The following is a 23,002-nucleotide window of genomic DNA, read 5'->3' on the forward strand; positions in this document are numbered from 1 at the left end:
ATCAAATTTATTTACCAAACTCCTAGCATTGGTTTACACGCAGGTATACATGCACCTGTTTCTATTCCTAGCTACCCTAACACAACCCATGTGTTTACTTGTACCGCAATGACTCCCAGCAGTCTCTGAAATATCCTGCATCTTGTTTTTCAGGCTTCTGCTCATTTCAATAGAAGCAGTGCAAGAATCACTTCCACCTCTGCCAATGGCTACTGTTAATTTATTAGTCCTTGTATCCCCCCCCCCCCAACTAGCAGTTTTCCGACCATCCTAACATTGCCTCGACAGCATCAGCAAAAATTTGTTTGTGAGAAAAAGTTCAAGCATGTTGGCTGTATGGTTAGGATTGTCTTGTTTTCTTGTAGGTAAATGAACAATCTGTGTAAGGTCATTAGTAATGGCAAATGCATCAGCATCTCGACCAGCTGGGTCGGTGTGACTAGAAAATGGAAGCCAGCTGAAATTGTGAACATTAAAATCACCAAGGAAAGTTACCTCTGTTAGGAAAGTTGGCCTGGAGAAAGTCAAGTTGCAAAGAGAGGAAGTCAAACAGCTCCAAGTGATTGGTGGAGTTGGAAGAACGTAGAGACACCTGATGAATTTTACACAATGAGGTAGAGAGATTTTAAGTCAGAGAAGATCGAAAAGAGGAGATTCCAAATTACCAAGTCTCTGACAGGGAATATCGGAATGGACAAATGCACAAGTACCACCTTTGAGGCGAAAGGAATCACACAGCGAATAATTTGGGCATCTAAGATGAGCAGTAGTTGAATCAACCGATAACAGATTCTGTCAGAAAAGTACATGGGGTTTGGTAGACTATAAGTGGAAATGGACATCGTTGAGATTAATCGTCCGGTGAATTGAGACCATGTATATTTGTGAAATGAACTAGGAAGTGTTTGGGAGGTTTAGATCTTTTTGCAGATAAGCTTACTCTATTAGTTCGACAATTCATGGTGTATTCAATAGTAAGAAAAAGTGTGGGGGTGGGCATGCTGTATGAAGTAATGAAATTTTTGGATATGGCATGCACGTGGTAAGAATATACCTAGATCCTTGAGATAACGTGGCCTCGACAATGCTCCCTGCATATACACTACTCGGACTCCCTCAGTCACTATCTAGTAGAGTAGAGTTAGCAAGATTATACACTAGTTGATCCGGAAGCCACCTAAAGAGTTACCAATAGGTTTGGTCCGGTGTACTAATTAACTTGAACAGTGCTACAATTGTTCAGTGTGCCCTCCGTTTTGGTCAACAACAGTTTCTACAGCAGACTCTCTATGTGCTAGCTATTCCAGTTGATGTAACATGTCAACTGGAATAGCTAGCACATGACATCTAATGCTGTCCTTCAGATCTGCCAGAGTTTGACATTCTTCCCAATACACCTGGTTCTTCAAAAAACCCCAGAAGCTGCATGGGGTGAGGTCCAGGGATCGGGGTGGCCAAGATGTGTGGAAACAACGGCTGATCACCCGTTCGTCTATAAAGTGTTGCCTTAGCAATATTTGGATACAACGGTGGATGCGGGGTGGTGCACAATCTTGCATGAATATGATATCCTGAAGGCACCCACATTGTTGCTGCTCTGGAATTGCAAAATTTGCCAACATTTCGTAATATTGCTGTCCAATGATGGAACAGGTGTGGGGTCCAGTCGGTGTTACCTCTTCAATAAAATATGGCTCAATCATGAATGTGGTTGTAAATCCACACCACAATGTCACTTTTGGAGAATTCAACGGGACCTTTTGGATAACTCGAGAGTTTTCTGTTGTACAAATGGAACAGTTGTGCGTATTCACTTGTCCATTTAAGCAGAGGTGGGCACTCCAGAGGATGTTTCATGGCCAAGTGATATCCACTTTCATTAGCACCAGAAACTGAAGTGTGCATGTGAAATGAATATCTGCATCACCATGCTTTAGCTGCCGTAGCATGTGCATCACGTAAGGATAGTACTGCAACACCACTTCACGAGAAACAGCTGGCACACTTGTGCTACCACATGGAGATTGACTTGATAAATCCATGACAGCCAGGTAGAGGTCAAAAACGAGAGGAGTTCACTCGTTTTCGACCTGTACGTGGTTGAACACCAAGATGTCCCGTCGCTTCAAATTTCGCAATCATTTTGCGGACAGCACAAACAGTCATAGGTCCACGCCTTATGCGCTTCTGATGTCAGAATTCTCTGAGGGTCGCAGCTGCATTGTTACTGTTCTGATAGTACAGCTTCACTAATAGTGCCTTTTCCTGCAATGTTGTTGGAATTGCTGCTGTAGTGCAGGCAAACATCTACTGTATGATTTTGAAGACTGCTTTGCTTTTATACAGTACAGTAGAGCTGAGTAGTGGTGCTGTGGCAATAACTTACGATTATGCAAATAATGTAAGTTATTTGCATAATCGTAAGTTATTGCCAAAACTAAGATAGTTACGTGCCATACAGTGACACATTTTTTTAACTAATTTTTTTTCCCCAATAAATGGCGAGCTCATTCTTTATTGTACCTTTTGTCCAAATTTCTCTTCAGTACAAGCCTTAGAACTCACTCCAGAGCCCTCTACATAGGGATACTTTAATTTTAACAACCCTGTATATTTGGCGTAAGAGTAAGAAAGAATCATGGATAAGTTTTGTCTCCATAATTAACAGAAATACAGATATCTGTATATACAGAAATTCTGTATTCTGTATATTCCTGTATATTTGGCGTATGAGTAAGAAAGAATCATGGATAAGTTTTGTCTCCATAATTAACAGAAATACAGATACTTGTGTTATATGGAACAAAATCAGAAAACTTAATTGGAAATATCTTTCAGTACTAACTCCACTTGTAAACTTGAGTGGATAGAAACTTCGGTACCAGCGAACATCTCCCATACAACCAGCCTTTCGATATAGAAGAAATGTAGAAAGCTCTGGCTAAGTCAAGGAGGAGTGCAGCAGGACCCGATGGCATTCACTATCAAATGTTACGGCAGCTTAGTCAGAAATCTCTAAATTCATTACTTATATTATAGAATAGAATTTATATCGAAAACTATTATTCAAACTCCCAGCATCACTCCCTTGTAATTGCTTTTCCTAAACCTAGCAAAGGTCACGCGATCCCCACAAATTATCGACTAAAAGCTGTAACAAATTGCCTTGGGAAAACCCTGGAGAAATTGAACAGCTGACTAACTTGGTTCTTGGAAAAATAACTTACTAAACATAAATCAGTATGGCTTCTGCAAAAAAAAAAATCATCTCTTGACTCCATAATAAAAGCAGAGGGAAATATTTGCAATGATTTTCTAAGAAATGGGCATCTAATTATGATCAGTCTAGACTTAGAAAAGGCTTTCGACACAACCCGGTGATACGGCATTCTGAATGACCTCCATAACATTGGTTTGCGAGGACACTTACTAATCTTAATAAAAAATTTTTTGAAGCTCAGAACTTTCCAAATAAAATATGAAAACAATCTGTCGCAAACATATACTCAAGAAGGAGTTCCTCAGGGTTCAGCGCTGAGTGAAACTTAGTTTGCAATCAAAATAAATTCTATTACTAAAGATCTACTGAAAACAGTTAATATTCCTTTATGCACTGCAGATGACATTATAATTTCATGCCATTCACTAAACGTGAACGTGATTGAAAGGCAATTAAAGTGCAGTTAGAAAAATTAGAATTGTGGACTAAAAACAATGGCTACAGAATATCACAACAAAAAATACTGGCCATACATTTCTGTAGAAAGGAAAAAATGCACCCAGATCCAGAAATAAGACTAGAAAACCAGCTGATACCTCTAGCAAATAGTATTCTTTAGCCTGATTCTTGATAAAAAAAAAAAAAAAACCTTAATTTTATGAAACATATCAAATGCCTTTGAACAACTTGTTTAAAAAACTAAATAATCTCAGAGAACCGATCAGCTCCCCACATCATTCTGCAATGATGTGGGGAGCTGATCGGTTCACACTACTTAGCCTATACCATGCTTTAATCAGATCAAGACTAGACTATCAAGCCTTGTGTATAGCTTGTGTAGACCTATAAGTGTCATCAAATGGCTTGATTCAATACATCACAGTGCCTTAGAAATTTCCTTAGGGGGTATACAGAACATCGCCTGTACAAAGCTTATATGCCGAGGTCCATGAGCCTTCACTATATCTCCGGAGGCAAATATTGCTGTTAAACTATGCCATTGAAATCCAAAGTCTGCCTCATCATCCTATTTGTCAATATCTCTTCAATCCACAGTGGGAGAACCTCTACAGCAATAAACCCACAGGAAATAAACCAGCTGGAATATGACTAAACGAACTTGTTTCAAAATGGGGCCCTAAGCTTTGACAACATATATAATGATAATAGCATAACTATTCCATCATGGCACACTTTCACACCTAAAAACACTTATTTTCAACAATGGGGAAAACACATTCTGGCAAATGACAACATAAAATAGATGCATGTAGCCCACTCATCACAGTTCTCTGAATATCTTCAAATTTATACAGACAGCTCTAAAATGGCTACCCAAGTGGGTGCTGCAGTGGTCCTTCCACGCACTATCATCTCACAGCAACTCCAAATGACTGCAGTAGTTAGTCTGCTGAGCTATTCAGCATTCTGTTGGATACCACGACATGCAGGCATTTGAGGGTAATGAAAGTGCTGATCGAGCAGCAAAGAACTCTACATAGTAATAGTGGCATGTGATGCAAGAAAGCAAGCATATGAGCTTATGTAGCATCAGCGAAAAAAAAAATTCACACAATCATTCCCTCTAAATTTTTTGTGCAGTTCCTCATTAAACTTATTTAACCTATCAACTTCCACAACGACAGATGGAAGTTTGTTCCAGCAATTAACCACCCGCTGGCAAAAGGCAAATTTCCGCACATCTAGTCCACAGCTGTCTTTCCTCAATTTGAATTTATGCACCCTTAGGTTTGTAATCTGAACAAGTGGAAGAATCCCATCAGAATTCAGCATGCTCAACCCATTCAAGGCCTTATATACATCAATCAGATCACCTTGCAGGTGCCAAGTCTCCAGCTGCTGCAATTTTCAGAACTTAAGCCTTTCTTGGTAAGAGGGATCCCTTCATTCCCCTCACCAATCTTGTTGCCCTTCTCTGTACATGCTCAAGCAAATCTATATTCTTCCTAATATGAGGCCTTGAGACCTGTACACAGTGCTCAAGGTGTGGCCTGACCATTGCCTTATACAAAGGGATAACACCTTTTTCCTACTAGCAATACCACATGACCACAGTGATGTATCAACTCTGTGGTACTACACTGACAGTGGTAGAGAACGAAAAGGACTTGGGGATAATGGTGCAGGCAGATATGAAGTTTTCTGAGCAGTGCAGACGGTCTGCAAGAGTAGCTCATAGTGTCTTGTCAATGACATACAAGAATTTTTCTAGCAGGGATGAGGTGAAAATCCCCTAATATAAGGCAATGGTCAGGCCACACCTTGAGTACTGTATACAGGTCTGGAGGCCTCATTTTAAGAAGGATGTAGAACTGTTGGAACGAGTACAGAGAAGGGCAGCAAGGTTAGTGAATAGAACAAAGGGTTGCTCTTACGAATAAAAGCTTAAATTTTGCAAATTACAGCGTCTGGAGACTAGGCACCTGCGAGGTGATCTGATTGAGGTGTATAAAGCCATGAATGGTTTGAACATGCTCAATACTGATGGAATTCTTCCTCTTGCTCAGAATAATCATTTGAGAGGGCATAAATTCAAATTGAGGGAAGACAGATGTAGGATAAATGTGCGGAAGTTTGCCTTTAGCTAGTGGGTGGTTGGTTGGTGGAACAGACTTCCATCCTTTGTTGTGGAAGTTGATAGCCTAAATAAATTTAAGGCTGAGCTGGGCAGGTACTTGGAACAAATGGAGGGGTAAAATGGGAGTGTGTTTTTTTTTTTTTGGCTGATGCTGCATAAGCTTGCTTTCTTGCATCATATGCCTCTGCTGATGCTAATGACCTGCTCTGGCAACTTGTCTGCACTGCTCAGAAAACTTCATATCTGACTGCACAATTACTCCCAGGTCTTTTCCATTTCCTACTACCAGAAATGTAGTACAACACTGTTCATTTCTCTTTGTTTACTTTTAACCACATGCAGTACTTTGCGTTTGTCAATGTTAAACTTCAGTTGCCACTTCTCAGCCCATCTGCCCAACTTTTCTAGATCTTGTTGAAGTGGTACACTGTCATTAACAACCCTGCCAACCTTTGTATCATCTGCAAACTTCGACACCAAGTCTGATATACCTTCATGAATATCATTGATAAATATACAAAACAACAGTGGACCCAACACCGAACCCTGTGGGACTATTCTAATAACATTAGTCCACGAAGAGTCCTGTGCCCATTCATTACCACCCTCTGTCTTCTCCCACTCAACCATCCTTTTATCCATTGTAGCAAATTACCCTTAATACCATTCTGCTCCAATTTGTACAGTAGTCTTTTGTGCGCAAACAGTGTCAAAAGCTTTACTGAAATCCAAGTATATGATATTAAAATTAATTTGTGCATCCAGTTCCTTTGTAACCACATCATAATATCCAATCAAATTTGTCAGACAAGACTTTCCCTTAACAAACCCATGCTGTGTCTGAATTCCAGTCAATATATAAACAAACCTAATGCTTTACAAAGTTCCACATTCTGAATATATTCCTATCATCAAACAGATTCTCAACACTCAGTGGTCACAAATCTTGCAAAATCAACTAAACAAACTTTTTTAAATAAACCATGAACTTCAGCCATGGAATTAGTCTCCGTAAGAATCGGCACGAAGTCTTTCTAACCAGATCTCATATCTCACACGCTTGTACTTACTCACGAAGGAAAATCCTCCAGAATGTCTTTGCTGTTCTCGTCCAGTCACTTTGAAACATTTCCTTATAGGATATCCACAGTACTACATGGCGCGACAATCAGCCTTCAATCTCCCTATGAATATTCAGGATTCCCTGGCTTTATCACAAATCTTAGGGAATACCTCCATCGTTGAAAATATATTTAGTTATTTTAGCCAGATATAAACCATAATTAAGAAACATCAATGTCATTCACATGATACTAATAGATTAGGTGCAATATGACCAAAGTTGCTTTTGTGCCAAAAAAATCCAACAACCAACCTACATTGTAAAGAGGTGTTAATATTTTAAAATAGGAAATGTGGCTATTAAATAATGAGACTTTTGCAATAAAATAAATATAAGGAAATATTTCGCACTTTGAAACTTATTCCCTTCAAGATTGGGCTTTCACACACTATTCCATACATTTCTTCCAAGCACAGAAACATTTCTGGAAGTCTTTTGTAATCCCATTTAACACTTTAATAATATTAAATTGATTTTAATAAGAATCCAAAAAATTGTGCAGGCCCAAAAAAATACCAGAACCACATTTACTGAGTCAATACAGAGATAGTCCTAATGGCTTTTACTGCTACACATAGAACAGTTATGATTTCTACTAAAACAGAAGTCATATTTCTTACTAACAAATCAATATCAGGTTATTAATCAGGTTATTATCATTTAATAATGACCAGATCCAGGCTATTTCCCTAGATTACATAAAAGACTGTCAGTATGTTAATCACTATTTTGCTTTCTACTGTTTCTCAAAAAAAAAAAAAAAAAAACACCAGAAATGCACTGTTCCTGTTGACACTTGAAAAATTTACTCAGGATATATGGTGACTGAAGAACATGCTTACCAGGAAGATTTAGTTCTAAGCTTCTTTGTAGAGGAAGAGATGGTCTCAGAAAAATTACAGTTCTGGAAATAAAACGGAATCAGGTCCTTATAAAGCATCAGCCCCTTCGAAGCAAGTATAAGGCGACTTAAGCCAAGTAATCTAGCTTCTTAGAATTGTAGTGAATATCAGCAATATTTATAACATTTGGGATCGTATTGTCTGGTATGATCTTGTTAATTATTAAAGTAATTTAATACCTCTGTTACTTAAATGCTGTATAATCCACAGAAAAAAATCATGTATCCTACAATGTGACTAATCTAAACTCGTGGAGTTTAGATTAGATTAGTTGGAGTTTAGAGTTGCCATTTTAATCAGCTCTTATATTCCATCATGACCAGTAGCACTGCAAAATCGAGCTGTTTCTGCTTGACTATCCTTGTGCTTGTTCCTCTTACAAGTGTTCCTTTGTGCCGTTCCCCTAATCAAGGCATTTCTTCCAGTAACCTTGAAAATATACTTCCTAGGTTTTTCCTTTCTACTTACTGAAAGAATATTGCCTCAACTTTATTGACAGCTAATAAAATAAAATGAAAACCAAAAGTTTATTGAAATAAAAATATATAATTAAAAATTAGATTATGTTAAAAATAAAACCAAAACAAATGAATTAAAATACAAGGTTGGATTAAAAATGTAAAATCAAGCAAATGTGGTAAGTAGCTTCTGAGGTGAAGAGCTTTGTGAACTTACCGAAACCTATGACTGCAGGTCAACTGTAATGTAGAAAGGTAGGTATTCCTGCCCTTCCCTCTTTCTTTTCTTTTTTTTTATCAAGTGTGCACTGCAGCTGGGTATCAGTATGCATGCACACGGCTACCTTTTGATTGGTATAAAGATAGGTGATATTTCAGAATTATGATCCAAATTCTAAAATGCAGATTTGCTGTATTCACATATATTAATAGTCAGCTTTAAAATATTTTTTCAAATGTTTTTATACTTTTGTCATTTTTATTCACAATTATTGTTTCATTTCATAGCAAAACTGGGACTAATAGGATTAAGTAATACACTTGCAATTGAAGGCGCAAAATATGGAATACACTGTAATACTATTATTCCAATGGCAGCATCACGTCTTACACAGGATGTTTTACCTCCAGGTTAGTATTTCTGTGTTAGAAGTTGAAAATAGAAAAATTTTGTAAGCTTTCTTCTTGAAGACCATGAGTTTTGATCATGTGATTTTACTTTTAATGATTTTTCTTGTACTATTATGACAATTACTCATTCTACTTGGATGTGTTGCATCTTTAGTAGCATTAATAATAGGAACCATGAAGTATAGAAAGCAATTTGCGACATCACAACTGCTAATTACTGCTAGTCATTTCTTTTCCTCCCTCCATTTGGAATATATATTTCTCATTGTTGCTGTTCACTTTGAATTTTGCATCACAGGTTTGTCTGTCTGAGTGATTTTCATATGTATCTAAAAACATACTTTGTTTATATTGAATTCTTAGTTTTGTGTAGATGTGATGTTACTCTAATTGGGTTAATAATATAAAGGCAACTTGCAACCCTGAATATCCTCCAGTCACTCAGGAGGAAATGTGTAACTATTTCTGAAGCCAGTGGTGATTTTTTTTTAACAATGTAGTTTAATTTGTATACCTCAAAGGGAATGATTTTTCATGGTATCTGGCATCATTTTCATGCACTAAATTTAAATGTTTGCTATTTAGTCATGTATGTAATCAATTTATCTGTATTAAATGTAATTTGTGAATTGTATCATAAGATAAATAAACATGGTGTTTTTTTTTAACAATGTATGAAGTGTGACGGTGTATTAAGTGTAATTGGTGAATAGTATTCTAAGATAAATATGTCAGGCTGATTATGCACACTCACAAATGCTGTTCAGTATTTGTGAATTGGTGTGTGCACCAGGTTCTTTTGGCGTAATGATTTCCACAGAACAGAGTAGAACAGTGGTGTCCAACCGTTTCCGTACAGGGGGCCAAATTCAAAGTTAGATTTGTTTCATGGGCCGCACTGAGTGATTCGAGAAAAATTAGCGTCTTGTTACATGTATAAGGAAGTTTCTGTTTTAATGTTACGATTTTTTTATTTTCAGACTATATATAAAAAAATGCAAATTTGCAACACTTTTTTGTGCAACAAATCTGTTCGATTTATTTTTTACATTTTATTAAAATTATAAAAATATGAATTATTTCTGTTTTTTAAAAAAAATTATTTTACTTTTGTTTTTTTAAATAAAACATTACTTTTGCTTTGAAATGCTCACTTCAGAATTTTTGCAAGCTGAAAAGAATCACTGCTTTTCAATATTAAGGTGAATAAATAAATATAATGATAAACCTAATCTTGAAAATATTGGAAAATTTTATTAAGTACAATACAAAATAACATTTAGCATTACAATAGCAAAGGCACATGATGGAAGAAAGCAAGCATATAGAGATTCTGGATAGATTCTATCCACCCCAGGTGCCTTTCTTGTTTATCTTCAACAATTTCTCCTCCACTTTACTCTCAGTTATTACAAGATTATGTAGCTTACTGCCAGAGTTGAATAAACCTCTGGCATTCCCCTCCCTGAATAACTCCTCATGTGTGAATGTCGATGCAAAATATTCATTTAGTTTGTTAGCTACCTGAGCATTATCATTAACAGTTGAACCATCGATATCAAGCGGACCAATCTGATTCACCCCTTCCTTCTAGAGTTTACATAAATAAAGAAGTCTTTGCTGTTTTTCTTTGCATCCCTTGCCAAAGATTTCTCGTAATCAGCCTTCTCCTGCCTAACCTCCTTTGTAACTTGGTTACAGACCAACTTATATCTATCATAGGCCTTGTGTGTCACATGTTAATTTTTATGTATCCCATTCATTTTTCTTCTCTGTCACATTTCTAATTAGTTCTAATTAGACATTTAGGCCTCAATCTTGAACAATATTCCTTTGTTTGTATGAAAAGCCTAGTAGCTTTCAAGATTAATTCTTTGAATGCTTCCCATTTTGAATTTGCTGTTGGTAACATCATCAGTTGGTTTCACCATATAGAATTTAAATACTGTCTCAAACCACCATAGTCACCTTGAAGAAAGTAAAAACTCTTCCCTTTACCCTTGATGGTAGTTACCTCTTTGAGTAAATCCCACTTCAGCATACTGTGATTACTACCACCTAGTTCCTTTATCTGCAGATTCTTGATGCATGAAGAATCACTACTGATAATCAGATCAAGAATATTTCTCCCTCTAGTTGCCTCTCAAAGATGCTGCTGTAGAAAACAATTATCCAGTAAATCCATAAAAGCCTTGCTAATGTGTGAGTGACCAACCCACAAATTCCAGTCAATATCCAGGAAATTAAAATCCCCCATTATAAGACACTCTAATTTACTGGCCCACTCTATTTCTCTGCACAATTGCTCATTATACTCATCAGAACCTACTCTCATTTTTCCTTTCCCAATGCTTATGTCACACCAAACAGACTCAACATTGCATTGTCCACGAACATCAATTGGATGCATTTCCTTAGATTTTGTGTTTCTTAACTAACAGCATAATCCCTCCTCCCTGTTCTGTCTGTCCTTTCTGTACACATTGTACTCCCCAAATTCCAGTTCTGCACTGCTTATGTCTGTGTGACACCATGTCTCTGTTATCCCAACAATATCTGCCTTTGATGTCTTGACTAGCACTTCAAGCTCATTGAATTTATTAACTATACTCCGAGCATTGGTGTACATGCAAGTATACATGCACCTGTTTCTACTCTTAATTACCCTAACACAGCCCATGTGTTTACTTGTTCTACTATGACTCCCAGCAGTCCTGGAAATTCCCATTGCCTTGCTTTCCAGACTGCTGCTCAATTGTATTTAATAGAAGTAGTGCAAGAATCACTTTTACCTCTGCCGGCAGCTACTGTTAATCTATTAGTCCATGTATCCCCCCAAGCTAGCCGTTTTCCGACCCACCTAACTTTGCCTCGATAGCATCAGCAAATATTCTTGCACCCTTTCTATTTAAGTGTATCCCATCTCTGTAGAAGCAGTTGCTCCTGTTAACAAGCACACACTAGACTGAGAAAAATTCTACCCCTTGAGCCTTGCACAATATTTGCAGGGCCGAATTGATCGACAAGGCTATCATCATATACTCACGCCTATCGTGTCTGGGCAGAATTGCAGACACTTTCAAATTCAACCCTAACTCACGGCTTTTTTTTCAGCGTTGTCTTGTACTTGTTAAGTAATTCTGCCGGTCTCCTACTCTTAATATCATTAGTGCCAACGTGTACAACAATATCACCCTTTGTGCCCTTAAAGGATGATATCTGCCCTACAATGCAGTAGTAGTAGTGGCATATGATGCAAGAAAGCAAGTGTATGAGCTTATGCAGCATCAGCCAAAAAAAAAAAAAAAAAAAAAAATCACACCATTCCCTGCAAATGCCTGTCCAGTTCCTCCTTAAATTTATTCAACCTATCAACTTCCCCGACAGATGGAAGTTTGTTCCAGCAATTAACCACCCGCTGGCTAAATTTCCTCACATCTATTCTACCTCTTAATTTGAATTTATGTCCCCTTAGGTTCGTAATTTGAACAAGTGAAAGGATTCCATCAGAATTCAGCGTGCTCAACCCATTCAAGGCCTTATACACCTCAATCAGATCATGCAGGTGCTTAGTCTCCAGCCACTGCAATTTGCAGAACTTAAGCCTCTCTTGGTAAGAGAATCCCTTCATTCCCCTCACCAATCTTGTTGCCCTTCTCTGTACATACTCAAGCAAATCTACATCTTTCCTAAAATGAGGCCTCCAGACCTGTACGCAGTACTCAAGGTGTGGCCTGACCATTGCCTTATACAGAGGGACAATCACCTCCTTTTCCCTTCTAACAAAATCCCTATATATCATTGACAAAACCCCATGACCTGCCCTGGCAGCCTTTGCCCCTGGCAGACATACCATGGTCCTGTTCCCTCTATCCTTTTTGCACAATATGTTCCCCGTTTCCCTGACAATAGAGTCGCCTACAACTAGTTTCTTTGGGACCAGGGCATTCTGCCTTGGAGGTTGTTGCTGTGTTGCGTGATGTTTAAGTGCAAGCTCTGGCATTGATGTGGGCAGCTGAGAGCTTGATGGGTCCCTCAATTTAAATCCTTCGAGGGCATCTGTCCTATCCTTCAGATTCTCATATAAGCCCATAACAATGCCGAGTTGGTGCATGATTTCCTCGCACTCCTTACATCGCGCACACACAAAGACATTCCCCTTGCCAATATCATGTCCCATTCCTGATTGCTCCACAAACATCAAACAAGCAGTGCATTTCAATAGACTGATTCAGAGGACAACCTCCCCCCCCCCCCCAGTTCTCCCCTGAGTCACAGCACTTCCACTAATTTGAGCCTTTTGCTTTGCTGCTCTGGTCTGATTTATGATGTCTATTCAAGTTCAAAAAAATTCCAATACAAAATATAACACTAAACATATATCGCAATGCACTATATATACGTATTTTGGTATCGAATATTATCTCCGAGTTACGTTATATGACTTTCTTATTCCCCGTCAACTTATGTGTATTAATTTATGATGTTACACTTGTAATAACCAGGTAGCTATATTTATTTAGTTAAAAAAGTACAATTCAATTGACAATGAAATTTAATAAGATTAATAAATTTTATTGATTAATTGATACTACTATACTCGCTATCTATTTTTCCGTTAAACCTTATGCTAGCACACGTATCTTATAACAATGGTGGCAAGTTAAGAACAGTTAATCTATGGACATAAGATATTATTTACTTTCCAAATCGCGCTATCTGAATTCAAAATAAACCACGGAGATTGACTAGTCTATAAGCTACTTATAGAAAATAATTTAATCTTACAATTATGTCAATAAAGCGGTTAAGTATAATTAAAATTTTTCGTTCGCTGGAGCTGCAAAACCTGTCCACACGTGGCTTTGATACCCTTACCGATACTAAGTAATAACCTACAAAATCTCTATCTAAATTCAGTTTAAATAAAAGTATTGTTACTAAGAATATAAAGCAACTCTAAAAAATAAATTAATATGCCAATTTAAGTCAATAAAAAAGCAAAAACGTTATTTGTTGGCTGGAACCGTAAAAACTGCCGTAATTTAGTGAAGAAAACTTAATATTTAATGTAATGATCGTGGCTGGATATTTTTAGATAACTGGTGGAAATTTGTGATGTCAATTCTCAATACAGAAGATGCTCATCTGTTATTCTGTTTCTTTTTAAATATTTATTTGATTTCATGCATGAAAAATTTGCTTACAAACATATGTTGATCCGAACAGAGTAGCCATTTTCATGGCATTTTCTTTTTTTAGCGGAAAACCTTCAGATGGGAGAGCCTTGTAGAATTCAAGTAGTTCATTTCACAGTCGATATACTTATTTTTGAGGCGCCTCCGTAGCCAGGTGGGAAGGAGCAGCAGTGCGAAGCGCATGCTTCTTGATTAGACTGGGGTTCGAGCCCGTCACCACCAAATACGGAGGATGCGGAAAGGTCAGGGAATGACCACCGCATATTCCCGGAGCAATATGGCCTTAGTTGCTAATGCTCCTAGAAACCAAACAACAACTTATTTTTGAATTTTGTTTTGGCTTGAAGGTCAATAATTTCAATTTGAAAGCTGAGATTGTAGTTTTCAGCCATAGAAATAAATGGATTCTAAAACAAGCTTATGTCTTTTTCATGGGATCTTGTATTATCAACTTGATGTTCAAACTTGTCAAAACTAATTGTAATAACTAGAGGTAACGATTCTTCTGAAATATGTTTCTGTTTTAGCTCGGTACAACATTCATAGTGTACTAAATTGTCTCGCTCCATTTGGGATTTAAATAATAACTCATTCTGAAATCATTTGATGTCACCATACAAATCAGAGACCAACTTTCCTTTCCCTTCTAGTTTTAAATCAAGAGCATTTAAATGACTAAATGTCTGTAAGAATTGCAAGATCAAACAGCCACTCCATATTTGACAGTTGTTTTATTGGTTTTCCCCTTTCCATCAAAAAAATATCAATTTCATCATGTAGTTTAAGGGAATGATATAACATTTTGCCCCGACTAAGCAATCTCACTGCACCATGTAAGATTATATCATCATATTCACCTTCAAATTCTGAAAGAAACTGTTGAAACACAGTGATTTAGGCCATGCAATTTTAAAAAATTTACAGTAGAAATAACCACATTCATAATGTGTTGGAGTTCCAATAATTTCCCACAGAGAGCTTCTTGATGCACAACGCAGTGAATTCCAATTGGAGGTTCAGCTCCGATATCTATCAATTTCTTGGTTATTCTACCTATAAGTCCAATGTTTTTTACCAATCATATTTTTTGCACCCTGTTGCCCCTACAAGATTTTTAATATTTAATCCTAACTTTTGCTAACTAATCCTAACAAGATTGGCAAAAAGTTTCAAAAAGAGTTTCACCTGTAGTTGTTCTGTACATACTCTGTGGCACTTGCATATGTCTGTTCCGATATTTCCTGTCAGAGACTTGGTAATTTGGAATCCCTTCTTTTCGATCTTCTCTGGCTTAAAATCTCTCTACCTCATTGTGTAAAATTCATCTGTTGTCTCTACCGTTCTTCTAACTCCACTAATCACTTGGAGCTTTTTGACTTGAAACTTGACTTTCTCCAGTCAAACTTTCTTAGCAGTGAGGTAATTTCCTTGGCGATTTTAATGTTCACAACTCCAGTTGGCTTCTGTTTTCTAGTCACACCGACCCAGCTGGTCGAGATGCTGAGGCTTTTCCAATTACTAATGACTTTGCACAGATTTTTCATTTACCTACAAGAATACAAGACAATCCTAACCTGAATGGTTACAAGTTAGGATACAGCCAACACAGTTGATCTTTTTCTCACAAACAACCCGGCTAAGTACACTGTCAAAGTGAGTGGTCCTTTAGGCACCTCAGATCACAACTTGGTGATTGTCTCTTCTCCAATGGAGCCTTTATCTCATGGCTATTCCCAACCTCGTATTGTTTGGCATTACAAGAATACAAAATGGGATGACCTGTGAGATTTATTTTCTTCTTTTCCATTGTCGGATTACAGTTTCAAAACTTCTGATGTCAATGTTTGCTCAGATCATGTTAGTGAAATTATTTTTGTAGGAATGGAATCCTTTATTCCACACCACTTTAAAATCTCATCCTTTATTTAAACCTTGGTTTTCCAATAAATGTGCTAAGGCTGTTCAGTTCAAGAGAAGAACATTGCATATTTTAATTGGCTTGTTTCCAATTCTTCAGTTTCATTTTCTGCCTAAACCAAAGCTCGCAACAATTGTAAATCTAGTCCAAACTAGATTTTGAACAGGTTAAGAGTAGAAAACTTGCTTCTTGCCCTAATGGTAGCCGAGCATTCTGGTCTCTTGCCAAAGCTATTGGCCGCAACTTTTGCCCATCTCTGTACCCACCTCTGTCCAAACCAGATGGTTCTGTTGTCACTTCAACCAAGGATAAAGCTGACCTGCTAGCATCCCATTTTTCTTACAGCTCATGTATTAATGATCTTGGTAAAACACTTCCCAACACTCTCCATTCAATGCCTCCCGTGGTCTTCCGTCAAAAGGATATCAGAAAGATTTTGATGAATCTTGATGCTAAGAAAGCTCCAGGTCCCAATGGTATTTCTCCACTTGTTCTCAAAACCTGTGCTCCTGAACTTACTCCTATTCTTTGCCGCCTTTTTTAACTTTCTTATTCCAAAGGTGTTTTTCCTTCTGCTTGGAAATTTGAAGATGTTTAGTTTCCAGAGCTAAGTTCCGGTCAATCCTTCCCCATCTCTTCCATCATGCAATACGATTGATGACTTTTGACGTTGTGATGAACATCGCGGCGAGATCCAATCTTCCTTACATTTTGAAGGTACAGCTCTAAAATGGTATTCGCAGGCCGGCCGCTAGTTAGTACACTGGACAGAACCTATTGGTAACTCTCTAGGAGACTTCCCGATCAGCTAGTGTATAATCTTGCTACCTCTACTCCAACAGATAGTGACTGGAGAGAGTCCGAGTAGTGTGTATGCGGGGGGGAGGGAGCATTGTCGAGGCCACGTTATGTCAAGGATCTGGATATATTCTTACGATGCGTACGCCATATCCAAAAATTTCATTACTTCATACAGCATGTCCCACCCACATTTTCTTACCATTGAATACACCATGAATTGTCAAACTAATAGAGTAAGCTTATCTGCTAAAAGATCTAAACCTCCCAAACACTTCCTAATTCATTTCACAAATATGGTCTCAATCATTTCACAAATATGGTTTTAATCATTTCACAAATATGGTCTCAATCATTTCACAAACGTGGTCTCAATTCTAATCTCAGTGATGTCCATTTCCACTTGCAGTCTGCCAAACCCCATGCACTTTTTCTCACAGAATCTCAGTTATTGGTTGATTCAACTACTGCTTATCTCAGTTGCCCAAATTATTCGCTGTATGATTCCTTTTGTTTCAAAGGTGGTACTTGTGCATATGTCTGTTCCGATATTCCCTGTCATTCCTGTTATTGTCAACGATATTCCCTGTCATTGTGTCAAATTCATCTGTTGTCTCTACCATTCTCTGAACTCCATTAATCACTTGGAGCTCTTTGACTTCCTCGCTTTGCAACTTGACTTTCTCCAGTCCAACTTTCCTAACAGTGAGGTAATTTTCCTTGGTGATTTTAATGTTCACCACTTCAGCTGGTTACCGTTTTCTAGTCACACCAACCCAGCTGGTCAAGATACTGAGGCTTTTGCAGAGATTGTTCATTTACCTACAAGAATACTGGACAATCCTAATCATACAGCCAATATGCTTGACCTTTTCTCGCAAACAACCCTTCTAAGTACACAGTCGAAGTGAGAGGTCCTTTAGCCACTCAGATCACAACTTGGTGATTGTCTCTTAACCAATGGAGCCTTTATCTCATGGCTATTACCAACCTCTTTTGTTTGGCTTTACAAGAATGCAAAATGGGTTGACCTGCTAGATTTTTTTTCTTCTTTTCCTTGGTCGGATTACTGTTTCAAAACTTCTGTTATTTGTTATTTATTTGTTTTTTAGGAGCATTAGCAACTACGGCCATATTGCTCCGGGAGATGCAGTGGTCATTTCCTGACCTTTCCGCATCCTCCGTATTTGGTGGTGATGGGCTCGAACCCCGGTCTAATCAAGAAACGTGTGCTACGCACTGCTGCTCCTTCCCACCTGGCTACGGAGACGCCTCAAAACTTCTGATGTCAACGTTTGCTCAGATCGTGTCAGTGAAATTATTCTTGCAGGAATGGAATCCTTTATCCCACACCACTTTAAAATCTCATCCTTTATCTAAACCTTGGTTTTCCAATAAATGTGCTAAGGCTGTTCAGTTCAAGAGAAGAACATTGCATATTTTAATTGGCTTGTTTCCAGTTCTTCAGTTTCATTTTCTGCCTAAACCAAAGCTCACAACAATTGTAAATCTAGTCCAAACTAGATTTTGAACAGGTTAAGAGTAGAAAACTTGCTTCTTGCCCTAATGGTAGCCGAGCATTCTGGTCTCTTGCCAAAGCTATTGGCCGCAACTTTTGCCCATCTCTGCTCCCACCTCTGTCCAAACTAGATGGTTCTGTTGTCACTTCAGCCAAGGATAAAGCTGACCTGCTAGCATCCCATTTTTCTTCCAACTCATGTATTTGTGATCTTGGTAAAACACCTCTTACCATTCCCAACACGCTCCATTCAATGCCTCCTGTGGTCTTCCATCTAAAGGATGTCAGAAATATTTTGATAAATATTGGTGCTAAGAAAGCTCTAGGTCCCAATGGTATTTCGCCACTTGTTCTCAAAACCTGTACTCTTGAACTTACTCCTGTTCTTTGCTGCCTTTTTTCACTTTCTTATTCCAAAGGTGTTTTTCCTTCTGCTTAGAAATTTACTCATATCCAGCCAGTTCCTAAAAAGGGTGACAAATCACTCCCATCCAATTATCGTCCCATTGCAATTACTTCTACTCTTTCTAAAGTAATGGAGAAATCAATTAACCACCAACCTTTAAACTACCTAGAAACCTTCCGTCTGATCAATGATCGCTAGTATGGATTCTGTCAGTGCCGATCCACTGGTGATATTCTGGCTTGTGTTACCCATTTATGGACTAATTAAATGGAAAAGTGAAGTGAAACACAAGCAGTTGCTCTTGACATCTCAAAGGCTTTTGATTGTGTTTGGCATAAAGGTTTTCTAAACAAGCTTCCATCTTATGGTTTGTCAATTGTTTTTTGTAATTGGTTATTCAATTTTGTCTCTGATTGCTCACTGAGGGTGATGGTAGATGGCTCTCTTTCTTCTAACTTCTCCACTAATGCCGGTGTCCCCCCCCCCCAAGGTTCAGTTCTTTCCCCACTCTTTTCCTCTTGTATATTAATTACCTTCTTTCATTGACTGGAAATCCTATCCATAGTTTTGCCGATGATACCACATTGCATTCCACTTCCATTTTGAGAAACTTGTCCAGCTCAGTCAGCTTTAACTTCTCGAAAATCTGCTACCAATTCCATAAATGCCGATCTCCATATAATTCTCCACTGGGGCAAAGACAACTTTGTTGATTTCAATCCTTCTAAAAGTCAGTCTTATCTTATTTCTCGCAAAAAGGATCCTTCTGCTCCTATGCTTATCTTTAGTGACAGTCCGATTTCTAGGCAAAATGATATATCTCTTTTGGGGATTACCCTGACTTCTAATCTCTCTTGGCACAAGCACATTACAAATATTGCTTCCTCTGCTCCTAAAAAACTTGGTTTTCTCTTTCGCTCTCGCCGTTAATTTTCTTCCAAACAGCTGTTCACTCTTTACAAATCACAAATCCACCCTACCATGGAATATTGTTCCCACATCTGGTGTGGTGTCCCCAAAACCTCTCTCTCAGGCTTCTAGATTCCATTCAGAAGAGGGCAGTTAGGTTAATTAATGATTCATCTCTAACAGAGTCTGTCCACTCGCTGTCTCATAGATGTACAAAGGGTACTAGGAAAGTTTTGCAATATGACGCAACAATGAATCACAGGAAGCTGCTTGTTGCTGCATGTTGAGACATGTTCATGCGTGCATAGTAGCCGCCACGCCAAGTCGATGGGCTCAGTTATTCATTAGTAGTGAGAGTGTAAAGTGCTTGCGATGGCATCGTGGTCACGAAATGAGATAAGGACAGTTTTGCAGTATAATTTCGTGCGTGGTTTAACCATAGACCAGTGCTTAGAAGAAATGACTCTTGCACTAGATGATGATTGTCCACATCGTACAACGATATTCAGGTGGTATAGAGAATTCCGAAGGGGAAATTTCACTCTGGAGGATTCTGAGAGGCCGGGAAGGCCACGAACGTCAGTTACGGAGGAAAACGTTACTGCTGTGAGGAAAATGCTTGACGAAAACAGGCGAGTGACCTACCAACAGATAGAGGATACTTTGGGCCTAAATGTACCAGCAATTTGTTCGATTCTGCAAGATCATTTGCACGTGAAGAAACTTTGTTCTCTCTGGGTGCCCCCCCAAGGTTCAGTTCTTTCCCCACTCTTTTCCTCTTGTATATTAATTACCTTCTTTCATTGACTGGAAATCCTATCCATAGTTTTGCCGATGATACCACATTGCATTCCACTTCCATTTTGAGAAACTTGTCCAGCTCAGTCAGCTTTAACTTCTCGAAAATCTGCTACCAATTCCATAAATGCCGATCTCCATATAATTCTCCACTGGGGCAAAGACAACTTTGTTGATTTCAATCCTTCTAAAAGTCAGTCTTATCTTATTTCTCGCAAAAAGGATCCTTCTGCTCCTATGCTTATCTTTAGTGACAGTCCGATTTCTAGGCAAAATGATATATCTCTTTTGGGGATTACCCTGACTTCTAATCTCTCTTGGCACAAGCACATTACAAATATTGCTTCCTCTGCTCCTAAAAAACTTGGTTTTCTCTTTCGCTCTCGCCGTTAATTTTCTTCCAAACAGCTGTTCACTCTTTACAAATCACAAATCCACCCTACCATGGAATATTGTTCCCACATCTGGTGTGGTGTCCCCAAAACCTCTCTCTCAGGCTTCTAGATTCCATTCAGAAGAGGGCAGTTAGGTTAATTAATGATTCATCTCTAACAGAGTCTGTCCACTCGCTGTCTCATAGATGTACAAAGGGTACTAGGAAAGTTTTGCAATATGACGCAACAATGAATCACAGGAAGCTGCTTGTTGCTGCATGTTGAGACATGTTCATGCGTGCATAGTAGCCGCCACGCCAAGTCGATGGGCTCAGTTATTCATTAGTAGTGAGAGTGTAAAGTGCTTGCGATGGCATCGTGGTCACGAAATGAGATAAGGACAGTTTTGCAGTATAATTTCGTGCGTGGTTTAACCATAGACCAGTGCTTAGAAGAAATGACTCTTGCACTAGATGATGATTGTCCACATCGTACAACGATATTCAGGTGGTATAGAGAATTCCGAAGGGGAAATTTCACTCTGGAGGATTCTGAGAGGCCGGGAAGGCCACGAACGTCAGTTACGGAGGAAAACGTTACTGCTGTGAGGAAAATGCTTGACGAAAACAGGCGAGTGACCTACCAACAGATAGAGGATACTTTGGGCCTAAATGTACCAGCAATTTGTTCGATTCTGCAAGATCATTTGCACGTGAAGAAACTTTGTTCTCTCTGGGTGCCGCATCAACTGACTGAAGAGCAGATGACACGACGTGTGACTTGGTGCCGGGAGATGTTAAAAAAGTTTGATAAGGGACAATCTCGGTATGTGAACAACATCGTGACAGGTGACGAGACTTGGCTGTACTATTACGATCTGCCGACCAAGGCTCAAAACAAAGTTTGGGTCTTTGATGATGACGACACACCCGTAATTGTCAGAAAATCCCGATCTGTAAAGAAGAAAATGATAGCTGTATTTTTCAAATCGAGTGGAATTGTGGAACGTGTCGTTTTGGACACGCAGAAGACAGTCACAGCTAAGTGGTATACTGAACAACGCCTGCCTAAAGTCATTGGATCTATGAAGAACCTGCGGCCAAAGTCAAGAATGGACACCTGGTACCCCCATCACGATAATGCTCCAGCTTACCGCGCCAAAGCCTGCACCGAATATTTGACCACGACAGGACTGAAACTTCTCGAGCACCCTCCCTACAGTCCAGACCTTGCTCCCTGCGACTTTGCACTGTTCCCGCATGTGAAAATGAAGCTAAAAGGGAGGCGGTTTTCCAGTGATGAGGACCTTCTACGGGCTTGGGACAATGAGTGTGATTTACTCCCTAGTGAAACTTGGCAGAACTGGTTTAAAGATTGGTTTCGGAGGATGGAGAGGTGTATTGAATGTGGAGGAAATTACTTTGAAAAAATTAAATAAACAAAGCTGTATTGCAAAACTTTCCTAGTACCCTTTGTACTGTTTCTGCTGCATGCCTCATCTACAGATATTTCCATGAGCACTGTTCTTTTCACCTTTTTCTGCATGTGCAATAGTTGTAGTACTTTTTCAGTACTTTAACATACTACTTTTTTTTTTTGTTTCTTCTTGTTTTTCTGTTCTTCTGCTTTTTATATTTTGCTCCGCTTAATTTTTTCCTCATAAAAAATCTTCCCTGGGTAATGAATCCAAAAAATTTAATGATTTTAAAAATTAATATTTAGTGAATTTTGGTCTAAGATATTTGAGTAATTTCAACTGACTGTTTTATTTAATGAGTTAAAAACACCATTATTATTTGCACTAATTATAAAATTTTATTACTTTAATTTAATAAAAAGGTTAGCAGTAGAAACGCTTTTCTAAATGATAATATTCTGTCTTCTCATTCGCCGTGTTTGTGTCTTTTATTTTAGTCACGATTGAATCCTCCTCTTGCACACATTGTGTGTGACTTGGCGCCACAATCATTTAATTCAAATTCCACACAAAGTATACACGTAACACTAATTTTTTCTAATACTGAGATTTGATGTGTTTCAGTAGTTCCATAAATTTATGATGACCTCACTTGGTCAAGTGAGGATGCAAATTTTATTTTGTTGATGCATTTTACCATAATGTTCATCACATTTTGAATGTTCACTGTCTT

The 23,002-nt window shown here is 38.3% G+C and overlaps 1 protein-coding gene across 1 annotated transcript in view; it reads left to right on the forward strand.

Annotated features, from left to right (window-relative positions):
• Positions 1–23,002, forward strand: part of Mfe2 (peroxisomal Multifunctional enzyme type 2) — a 741,845-nt gene that overhangs the window by 168,554 nt on the left and 550,289 nt on the right. Inside the window, exon 8 of the mRNA XM_090372984.1 lies at positions 8,810–8,932. Within this exon, the coding sequence (XP_090229110.1) occupies positions 8,810–8,932 (123 nt within the window). The remainder of the gene's footprint in view (positions 1–8,809; positions 8,933–23,002) is intronic.

Source organism: Mastigoproctus giganteus, chromosome 4 (assembly GCF_048544385.1).
Source record: "Mastigoproctus giganteus isolate SK-2022 chromosome 4, ASM4854438v1, whole genome shotgun sequence".
Lineage (NCBI taxonomy): Eukaryota > Metazoa > Arthropoda > Arachnida > Uropygi > Thelyphonidae > Mastigoproctus > Mastigoproctus giganteus.